The sequence below is a fragment of the Theropithecus gelada genome, chromosome 3 (assembly GCF_003255815.1).
Source record: "Theropithecus gelada isolate Dixy chromosome 3, Tgel_1.0, whole genome shotgun sequence".
Classification (NCBI taxonomy): Eukaryota; Metazoa; Chordata; class Mammalia; order Primates; family Cercopithecidae; genus Theropithecus; species Theropithecus gelada.
In genome coordinates, this window is record NC_037670.1 from 127523230 (window position 1) to 127535360 (window position 12131).

At 39.8% G+C, this 12131-nt stretch overlaps 1 protein-coding gene across 4 annotated transcripts in view; it reads right to left on the minus strand.

The window, feature by feature from the left end:
* The window catches only part of NAPEPLD (N-acyl phosphatidylethanolamine phospholipase D), a 49332-nt gene that overhangs the window by 5262 nt on the left and 31939 nt on the right, over positions 1–12131 (minus strand). For all 4 annotated transcript variants that reach the window (XM_025378211.1, XM_025378210.1, XM_025378213.1 and 1 more), the window contains exon 4: positions 8620–8734. In XM_025378211.1, the coding sequence (XP_025233996.1) occupies positions 8620–8734 (115 nt within the window). The remainder of the gene's footprint in view (positions 1–8619; positions 8735–12131) is intronic.

A 12131-nucleotide genomic window follows, 5' to 3' on the forward strand; every position in this document is an offset into this window, starting at 1 on the left:
TTTTTTTTTGAGACGGAGTCTCGCTCTGTCGCCCAGGCTGGAGTGCAGTGGCCAGATCTCAGCTCACTGCAAGCTCCGCCTCCCGGGTTTATGCCATTCTCCTGCCTCAGCCTCCCTAGTAGCTGGGACTACAGGCGCCCGCCACCTCGCCCGGCTAGTTTTTTGTATTTTTTAGTAGAGACGGGGTTTCACCGGGTTAGCCAGGATGGTCTCGATCTCCTGACCTCGTGATCCGCCCGTCTCGGCCTCCCAAAGTGCAAGGATTACAGGCTTGAGCCACCGCGCCCGGCCACATTCAGTTTTAACTATGTGTTGGTTATCCAATATTCCTAGAACTAACTCCTTACTAATGGATAGTTGATAACAGGAATTTACTTTTAATCTGTTTTATATATAAAGGAAAAATATCACTAATTATATTATCAATAAAATTTAACTTTATACCTTGTCAAGAAATTTCCCCTAAAATAATTTCCTAAATTATTTTAAGAGATTTCAAAATGATGAACTTTTTTCCCATTGAAAAATAACTTCTTTTGTTAAATTCTCTTTCTCCCATGCTCTACAAGTCTGGGCCAACAAGACACACTCACACAGTCACCCTACATTGGTAACTTACTTGTTAAGCCATTAACTTTAGTGTGGAGTGCGATGTGTGGATTTAGTGAGAATTCTGATACATTAGAGTTGGCAGTAGACCCTCTGTCTTTAATCTGCCTAGATTTAGCAGTATCTTTCCGAGTTTCTTCATAGATCAATTCTTCACTGTTTCAACCATCTAGAAAACCTTGGAGGTAGGTCTGAAAGGCTTCTGAGTGACTGAGAGCTCATAGTCCAAGCTCTTTCGTCCACAAGGGAGATAAAAATGCCATACCATGGGACAAAACAACTATGTATAAAGCAAAGTATATCAGAGATCAATATGAGTAAGTGGGAAAAGCAGAAGACTCCCAGCACTCTGGATCCATTAGGGTCTAGGCAGCTAGCCACACACAACTTATAAATTCCTACAGGGGTCAGTTTCATGATATACTACAATAGAATATATTCAAAGACCCTGATCACTTGAAAGGCAATGTACATATTATGTAATGCTTGAAATTCGTTTCCATCAAAATTAGTAATTTAAGTTTTAGGGCTTAAATATATGTAGGAAATCCACTCATCATTCCCTAGATAAATTAGATGTTGCTATATATGCAATTTTAGAGTATTGCCAAGTTAAGGACATCCTTAATCTGCTTATATTACAGGAGGCAGTTACTATAACAGCATATATGCAAAGAATCTGACATAACCATCAGATTCACCAAGGGTGAAATGAAGGAAAAAATGTGAAGGGGAGCCAGAGAGAAACGTCAGGTTACCAAGAAAGGGAAGCCCCTCAGACTAACACCGGATTTCTGAGCAGAAACTCTACAAACCCAGAAGAGAGGAGGGGCCGATATTCAACATTCTTTTTTTTTTTTTTTTTTGAGACAGAGTCTCGCTCTGTTGCCCAGACTGGAGTGCAGTGGCACAATCTCGGCTCACTGCAACCTCCACCTCCTGGGTTCCAGCAGTTCTCCTGCCTCAGCCTCCTGAGTAGCTGGGATCACAGGCATGTGCCACAACACCTGGTTAATTTTTGCATTTTTATTAGAGACCGGGTTTCACCACGTTGGTCAGGCTGGTCTCGAACTCCTGACCTCGTGATCTCCCCGCCTCAGCCTCCCAAAGTGCTGGGATTACAGGTGTGAGCCACCACACCCAGCTCAACATTCTTAGAATTTTCAACCCAGAATTTCATATCCAACCAAACTAAGCTTCATAAGCGAAGGAGAAATAAAATCCTTTACAGACAAGCAAATGCTGAGAGATTTTTATCACCACCAGGCCTGCCTTACAAGAGCTCCTGAAAGAAGCACTAAACATGGACAGAAACAACTGGTATAAGCCACTGCAAAAACATACCAAATTGCAAAGACCATCAACACTATGAATAAACTGCATTAACTAACAAGCAAAATAACCAGCTAGCATCATAATGACAGGATCAAATTCACACATAACAATATTAACCTTAAATGTAATTGGGTTAATGCCCCAATTAAAAGACAAAGATTGGCAAATTGGATAAAGAGTCAAGACCCATCAGTGTGCTGTATTCAGGAGACCCATCTCATGTGCAAAGACACACATAGGCTCAAAATAAAGGGATGGAGGAATACTTACCAAGCAAATGGAAAGCAGGGGTTGCAATCCTAGTCTCTGATAAAACAGACTTTAAACCAACAAAGATCAAAAGATACAAAGAAGGCCATTACATAATGGTAAAGGGATCAATTCATCAGGAAGAGCTAACTATCCTCAATTTTTATGCACCCAATACAGGAGCACCCAGATTCATAAAGCAAGTTCTTAGAGACCTACAAAGAGACTTAGACTCCCACACACAATAATAGTAGAAGACTTTAACACCACACTGTCAATATTAGATAGATCAACGAGACAGAAAATTAACAAGGATATCCAGGAATTGAACTCAGCTCTGAACCAAGCAGACCTAACAGATATCTACAGAACTCTCCACCCCAAATCAACAGAATATACATTCTTCTCAGAACCACATTGCACTTGTTCTAAAATTGACCACATAATTGGAAGTAAAACACTCCTCAACAAATGCAAAAGAAAGGAAATCATAATAGTCTCTCAGACCACAGTGCAATCAAATTAGAACTCAAGATTAAGAAATTCACTCAAAACCACACAACTGCATGGAAACTGAAAAACCTGCTCCTGAACGACTATGGGTAAATAATGAAATTAAGGCAGAAATAAAGATGTTCTTTGAAACCAATGAGAACAAAGACACAATGTACCAGAATCTCTGGGACACATTTAAAGCAGTGTATAGAGGGAAATTTATAGCATTAAATGCCCACAAGAGAAAGTGGGAAAGATCTAAAATCGACACCCTAAAATCACAACTAAACTAGAGAAGCAAGAGCAAACAAACTCAAAAGCGAGAAGACAAGAAATAACTAAGATCAGAGCAGAACTGAAGGAGATAGAGACACGAAAAATCCTTTAAAAAATCAATGAATCCAGAAGTTGGTTTTTTGAAAAGATCAACATAATAGACCATTCACCAGACTAATAAAGAAAAGAGAGAAGAATCAAACAGACGCAATAAAAAATGATAAAGGAGATATCACCACCAATCCCACAGAAATACAAACTACCATCAGAGAATACTATCAACACCTCTACGCAAATAAAGTAGAAAATCTAGAAGAAATAGATAAATTCCTGGACACATACACTATCCTAAGACTAAACTAGGAAGAAGTCAAATTCCTGAATGGACCAATAACAAGTTCTGAAATTGAGGCAGAAATTAATAGCCTACCAATCAAAAAAATCCAGGACCAGACAGATTCACAGCCAAAATCTACCAGAGGTACAAAGAGGAACTGGTACATTCCTTCTAAAACTATTCCAAACAATAGAAAAAGAGGGAATCTTCCCTAACTCATTTTATGAGACCAGCATCATCCTGATACCACATCGAGATACCAAAACCTGGCAGAGACACAACAAAAAAAAAAAAAGAAAATTTCACGCCAATATCCCTGATGAACATCGATGAGAAAATCCTCAATAATGGCAAACCGAATCCAGCAGCACATCAAAAAGCTTATCCACCACGATCAAGTCAGCTTCATCCCTGGGATGCAAGGCTGGTTCAACATATGCAAATCAATAAACGTAATCCATCACATAAACAGAACCAATGACAAAAACCACAGGATTGTCTCAATAGAAGCAGAAAAGACCTTTGACAAAAGTCAACAGCCCTTCAAGCTAAAAACTCTCAATAAACTAGGTATTAATGGAACATATCTCAAAATAGTAAGAGCTGTTTATGACAAACCCACAGCCAACATCATACTGAATGGGCAAAAACTGGAAGCATTCCCTTTGAAAACCGGCACAAGACAAGGATGCCCTCACTCGCCACTCCTATTAAACATAGTATTGGAAGTTCTGGCCAGAGCAATCACACAAGAGAAAGAAATAACGGGTATTCAATTAGGAAAAGAAGAAGTCAAATTGTCTCTGCAGATGACACAATTGTATATTGAGAAATACCCATTGCCTCAGCCCAAAATCTCCTTAAGCTGATAAGCAACTTCAGCAAAGTCTCAGGATACAAAAATCAATATATCACAAGCATTCCTATACAGAATCAAAAATCACAAGCATTCCTATACACCAATAACAGACAGTCAAATCATGAGTGAACTCCCATTCTCAATTGCTACAAAGAGAATAAAATATCTAGAAATACAACTTACAAGGGATGTGAAGGACTTTGAGAAAAACTACAAACCACTGCTCAAGGAAATAAGAGAGGACACAAACAAATGGAAAAATATTCCATGCTCATGGATAGGAAGAATCAATATTGTGAAAATGGCCATACTGCCCAAAGTAATTTATAGATTCAACGCTACCCCCATCAAGCTACCATTGACTTTCTTCACAGAACCGGAAAAAACTACTTTAAATTTCATATGGAACCAAAAAAGAGCCCACATAGCCAAGACAATCCTAAGCAAAAAGAACAAAGCTGGAGGCATCATGCTACCTGACTTCAAACTATACTACAAGGCTACAGTAACCAAAACAGCATGGTACTGGTACCAAAATAGATATATAGACCAATAGAACAGAACAGAGGCCTCAGAAATAACACCACACATATACAACCATCTGATCTTTGACAAACCTGACAAATACAAGAAATGGGGAAAGGATTCCCTATTTAATAAATGGTGCTGGAAAAACTGGCTAGCCATATGCAGAAAGCTGGAACTGGATCCCTTCCTTACACCTTATACAAAAATTAACTCAAGACGGATTAAAGACTTAAATGTAAGACCTAAAACCATAAAAACCCTAGAAGAAAACCTAGGCAATACCATTCAGGACATGGGCATGGGCAAAGACTTCATGACTAAAATACCAAAAGCAATGACAACAAAAGCCAAAATAGACAAATGGGATCTAATTAAACTAAAGAGCTTCTGCACAGCAAAAGAAACTATCAGCAGAATGAACAGGCAACCTACAGATGGGAGAAAATTTTTGCGATCTATCCATCTGACAAAGTGCTAATATCCAAAATCTACAATGAACTTAAATTTACAAGAAAAAAACAACCCCATCAAAAAGTGGGCAAAGGATATGAACAGATACTTCTCAAAAGAAGACATTTATGCAGCCAACAAACATATGAAAAAAGGCTCATCATCAGTGGTCATTAGAGAAATGCAAATCAAAACCATATTGAGATACCATCTCACTCCAGTTAGAATTGTGATCATTAAAAAGTCAGGAAACCACAGATGTTGAAGTGGATGTGGAGAAATAGGAATGCTTTTACACTATTGGTGGGAGTGTAAATTAGTACAACCATTGTGGAAGACAGTGTGGTGATTCCTCAAGGATCTAGAATCAGAAATACCATTTGACCCAGGAATCCCATTACTGGGTATATACCCAAAGGATTATAAATCATTCTACTATAAAGACTCATGCACATGTATGTTTATTAAGGCACTGTTCACAATAGCAAAGACTTGGAACCAACCCAAATGCCCATCAATGATAGACTGGATAAAGAAAATGTGGCACATATACACCATGGAACACTATGCAGCCATAAAAACTGATGAGTTCATTCCTTTGCAGGGACCTGGATGAGGCTGGAAACCATCATTCTCAGCAAACTAACACGGGAACAGAAAACCAAACACCGCATGTTCTCATTCATAAGTGGGAGGTGAACAATGAGAACACATGGACACAAGGAGGGGAACATCACACACTGGGGCCTGTCAGGGGGTGAGGGGCTAGGGAAGGGACAGCATTAGGAGAAATACCTAATGTAGATGACGGGTTGATGGGTGCAGCAAACCACCATGGCACGTGTATACCTATGTAACAAACCTGTACGTTCTGCACAAGTACCCTAGAACTTAAAGTATAACAAAAAAAAAAAAAAAGTAATGGGTAACAGATCCTCTCTGAAGATTATATCTACTTTATAATTCAACTAACTCATGAGGTTTATTCAACATCAAAACATGAACAAATTCCAAATTGCTAAAAGCTAAATGAGTTTTTATTACATTCTCATTAAGAAACAAAGATGGGCCGGGCGCGGTGGCTCACGCCTGTAATCCCAGCACTTTGGGAGGCCAAGGCGGGCAGATCACGAGGTCAGGAGATCGAGACCATCCTGGCTAACATGGTGAAACCCCGTCTCTACTAAAAAAAATACAAAAAATTAGCCGGGAGTGGTGGCGGGCTCCTGTAGTCCTAGCTACTCTGGAGGTTGAGACAGGAGAATGGCATGAACCCGGGAGGCAGATCTTGCAGTGAGCCGAGATCACACCACTGCACTCCAGCCTTTGCGACAGAGCAAGAGTCAGTCTCAAAAAAAAAAAAAAAGAAATAAAGATGGAGGTTAGGTTTATAACAGGAATAATTCTTGAGGGGTGAATAATACAATAATTCTCAAAGACAGGTTTTTTAATCCTCTCCACATCTTCCCCATCTCAATAAAGAGCACAACTGTCTAACCAGCTATTTAAGCTAAAAATCTAGGAGTCAACCTTGATTCCTTTCTTTGCATAGGTTTAATAAAATACCATTACTTCATCTGAGTCACATATATATGGAATATACATATGGAATATGTGCATACACGCACACATATATAGATGGAATAAGAAATTGTCACTATATATAGTGGTATGGCACTGGAAACCAGTCTCAAACTTCTCCCTTCTCCACATACACACCCACACACCCACATTTATATTCTCATTTATCCTCCCCACAACCCCATGGTTAGTCATTATTCTATTCCTTCTCCCAACAGTGGCTAAGAATTGCTGCATTGTGGCTCAGGATTGCTGCCTCATGGCACAGGAATTTTGATTAGGGAGTGGGGGAATGGGCAGGCAGTGTACTAGGTAATTTTGGAACACACTGTATCTTTGGGAGAGAGCGGGCCATAAATGAGACAGAGGAGTACTTAAAACCACAAGAAAACACTGGGTTCCTGCAGAGAGGCTCTGGGATGGAAGATACCACAGAAAGTAAAGAAGCCAAGTACTAACCACACTTTTTGGGTTTTTTTGGTTTTTTTTTTTTCGAGACAGAGTTTCACTCTTTCACCCAGGCTGGAGGGAAGTGCCGTGATCTCGGCTCACTGCAACCTCTGTCCCCCAGGTTCAAGTTATTCTCCTGCCTCAGCCTCCCAAGTAGCTGGGATTATAGGTGCCTGCCACCATGCCTGGCTAATTTTAGTAGACGGAGTTTACTCATGTTGGCCAGGCTGGTCTCGAACTCCTGACCTCAGGTGATCCACCTGCCTCAGACTCCCAAAGTGCTGGGATTACAGGTGTAAGCCACAGGTGCCCAGCCAAATCTCACTCTTTTGCACAGGCTGGAGTGCAGTGGCACAATCTCGACTTACTCTCACCTCCACTTCCCGTGTTCAAGCAATTCTCCTGCCTCAGCCTCCCGAGTAGCTGGGATTAGAGGGACACACCACCACACCTGGCTAATTTTTTTGTATTTTTAGTACAGACAGGGTTTCACCATGTTGGCCAGGCTGGTCTTGAACTCCTGACCTTAAGTGATCCACCTGCCTCAGCCTCCCAAATTGCTGGGATTACAGGTGTGAGCCACCGCACCTGGCCTAACCATACATTTCTAAGTTTTGTTTAGAGAAGACCTTGGATCCAGGAAAGGAGAGAAAGCTTTATACTATCCTCTGCTTGCTCCCAGAACCCAGGCTAGTAGCAAAGTTCTAGGGTCCATCTGCCTTAAGGAAAAATTGGCTCTTGTGTTTTAATCTAGGAATAAAATCACATTTATCCCTATGCCTGGCACATAGCAGACATCGAGTCAATGTTTACTGAGCGTATTTCTTGAAAGTTCCACACTAGCCTTACTTCTCCCTGTTGCCCTCCACTCTCCTGCTGAACTGATTCAAGTATTCCCCACACTAGCTGCCTCCGAGCCTATGCTCTGCCCTTTCCTCCTCTGAAAATGCCTTCCTCCCTGCCCTCTCAGAGCCAAGTTCAACTGTCACTTATTCCATCAAGCTCCCTCTGATCCCTGCCATCAGCAAACGTCCTGATTCTGAGACCATGTCATCTGTTCCACATTACAGCACTTTCCCCTTCTAACACCTGTATCACATACATGACTTCTGTCTTCTGCTAGCATGAGAGCCTGCTTGAGGGGTGAGACATGATGGCTTGCTTTTCTATTCTCCAGATCACATACAGATTTTTGGTTATACAAACACAAGCTTTACTAACTTCAGAAATAAGCCAAAAGAAAACACAATGAGCTTGTTTTTTTTTCCTGACTTTATATGTGTGTATTGTTCTACTAATTAGTATGATTTACCACCCTAATTCATGCAGTGACTGTGATGAGTATGCAGTATCTGATTCCAGAGTCTTGGATCTGAAAACTAGGGAACAGTGATGCCTGAATCCTATCATTGGTCAAACACACAGTTATTTTTATCACAATCAAACTTACCTCATTTGCTAAGGCAAAAGTTCCCCAGTGAATTGCCATAGATTTCTTTGTTTGGACATCAATGTGAATCCTTACAGCTTCTTCTGGGTCTACATGCTGGTATTTCATAAACCACCTGATGAAACAAGGCAATTTCTTAATTCTGACCTTTGAGATATACACTAAATTCTAAAATCTGTTTCATTTAATCAAACTTTAAGATTCTGTGCAGGACTATGGATGTTGAGAATTAAGAACCACTCACTGGGATAAAGCATGCAATTTTGGGGAGGATGAGCTAGAAACCAAGTCTGAAGGTCAGGTCAAGGCTAGACTGTAAAAACAAAACAAATTCTGCACAGGAGTAAGTCACAGGAGCAAAACCATCTCCCTTTAATACACTTTCTGCTGAAAAATAAAACAAGCAAAAGTTTTTTTTGTACAAATTGCTATAAAATAAGTAAGTCTCAAGCAAACTCCCCTCTGAATAGTGAGATTTTTGTTTCATGTATACTTTGATTTTACTGGATCTATCTGAAGACACAATTTACTGATGATGCAGGGGAGGCAAGCCCTAAAACTGGGGCTTAGCCCAGGAGGGTTTTTGGCCTCACAAAGGAAAGAATTCAAGGGCAAGCCAGTGGTGTTGGCCAGCAATTTTTATTAAATGATACTGCTCCTTGCGGAGCAGGGCTAAGTTATAGGCAGTAAGTGCACTCAGAGTTGGCAACATATGAGGGGTTGGCAACTGTATACTCACTTATGCCCACTTTTAATTATATGTAAATTAGGGAATGGGTTAATGCAAATTGAAGGGCAGATTATTTAGAACTTTCTAGGAATGGGGTGGTAACTTCTTGATCATTGCCATGGAAAGGGGCAGTAATTTATTTCTAGGTTGTTGCCATGGCATTTGTAAACTGTCATGGTGATGGTGGGAGTGTCTTAGGCTAATGAGCAATGAGGGCAGCTAGGGATCACTTTTGTCACCATCTGCTGGGTTTTGCCAGTTTTTTCTTTTTTTTTTTTTCTGAGACTGAGTCTCACTCTGTCGCCCAGGCTAGAGTGCAGTGCCATGATCCCAGCTCACTGCAACCTCCACCTCCTGGGTTCAAGTGATTCTCCTGCCTCAGCCTCCCAAGTAGGTGGGACTATACGCACGTGCCACCACACCCAGCTAATTTTTTGTATTTTTAGTAGAGATGGGGTTTCACCATGTTAGCCAGGATGGTCTTGATCTCCTGACCTTGTGATCTGCCTACCTCCGCGTCCCAAAGTGCTGGGATTACAGACGTGAGCCAGTGTGCCCAGCTGCCAGTTTTTTTACTTTATCCATTGAGACTGGGAAATAAGTCCTGACTCACTGTTACTTTTAAAAGTAGATATTTTACAGTCCTGGATATGAATCAAAGAAACTGAATAGTTGGTAAAGAAATAAAAACCAAAACTCCAATTACAAAAGAATTTGTATGTCCTGCTGATACAAATTTGTAAAAACTTGCTAAAGCAAAAATAAACAAAAACTAGTACATAAAATTTAAAGACCAGGAGCCAAAATATCCAATTACTATTCAAGAAATTTTATTTAACCATAAAACTGAACAATGAGGTGTTCGGTTTGGCAAGAACATCAGACTAATGGGTAAATGATTAAGGAAATAATGAAAGGCTGCCTAATGCCTTGGGACGAGCAAGGGCTCAGGAGGCAGAAGGCTTGGGTTTCCAGCTCCTGCAGTTCTTAGAATGCCTTTGGAAAGTCTGTTCAAATTCTCTGAGCTTCTATTTCTTTGTCCATGAAATATAAATTTACCCCATTATGTGAGGATTAAACAAGACAAGGCTTAGGAAGGCATAGAGAACATCATCTACTTTCATAGAATTCTCCCAAGAGTAAACAAAACCAATACTTTCAGAAGAAAGAAGTATTATTCCTGATACAAAGGAGAAAGTGTACTGTCTACAAGCAAATCCTTTGCCTTCCAAGCCATCAGTTTCAAGGAGGAAAAACAACACTGTGTTCACATTATTTACATCCTAGTCTGCCAGTGACAACTAACACTACAGTGAAGACCAACAGACATGAATTCAGCACAGGAGCTTCCACACTTTACAGAAGGCATCATGGAGAAGTTTATCCATCTGCAACAGATATTTACTGTTAGGAGCTGCTGGGTCCTACAGAAGCCTGAAAACAAAGCCACTGTGTTCTCAACAGCAAATGAGAGCAGCACTGTTCTGCCATATCTCCTGACTCTTGGAATTCAGGGAAAGATGAAAATGGTTTTTGCTGTTTCTCTCTTGATTTTTTTTTAAATCCTAGTGCAAATCAAAGGGATAGATACATTCCTTTCCACCTGAAACAGATTTAAAATTTTTATTCTGATATAACAATTAAAATAAAAACTTAAAATCTTAACTGACTCGGATAGAATACCTGGTGACAGGAGATTCCCTAAAGAAAGAATGAAACATTCCAAGCATCTTATTGAAAGTTGTTTTTGGTGTAAACATCTTAAATTTATACAGCACTCTCAAGCTTTATTCGATGTCTTATTTCTAAAGCCGTTAATAGTAACCAAAGAAACAGATTACACATTAGAGGCTCTCACAATTTAACTCTCTTGGGGCAAATAATAGCCTCCTTGTCTTTTTCCCATCTTAGTTGTTTCCTGTTTGCCTGCAACGCAAGCAGGAAAGGGGATTATGTGAGTAAATTTGGTTGTACACATTCTGTCATCACAAATATATGTGACAAATTTATATATTACTACATATGAAAACTTATTTTCATAACAACAAATAAAAGATGTTCTAATCTATTAAGAACATACATCAGGCTGGGTACGGTGGCTCACACCTGTAATCCTACCACTTTGGGAGGCCCACGCAGGCAGATCACTTGAGGTCAGGAGTTCAAAACCAGTCTAGCCAACATGGTGAAACCCTGTCTCTACTAAAAACACACACACAAAAACTAGCCGGACATGGTGGCAGGCACCTGTAGTCCCAGATACTTGGGAGGCTGAGGCAGAAGAATCACTTGGACCCAGGGGCAGAGGTTGCAGTGAGCCAAGATCACGCCACTGCATTCCAACCTGGGCAAGAGAGTAAGACTCCGTTTCAAACAAACAAACAAAAAAGGAACATACATCGAGTAAAGACCAATTTTATGTTACAAATATAAAACTGATTTGTAACAGTTCTAAAAATATACAAGTTGACAGGTTTTGAGAGGTTTCGTTAGAATTATAACTAATTAGAAAAGTAAAATTGAAGCGCCAATATTGATTTGTAATCATTTTAACAATTATCAAGAACCAAAAAAGGGTAAAAATATCTAGCCCCTCCAAATAAGGAAACTAGCAAAAAACAAAAAAGGGACAAATAAGCATTAATAAATAAAAATAGGGACAAAATGGTTTTAGTGAATGTAAAAATTTAGCAAATAACAAAATCGGATGAAAACAAAAGATTAGATTCATTCAATTAATCTATGTATTAGAGAAATACTTGTTCTTCTGCTTATGGAATTA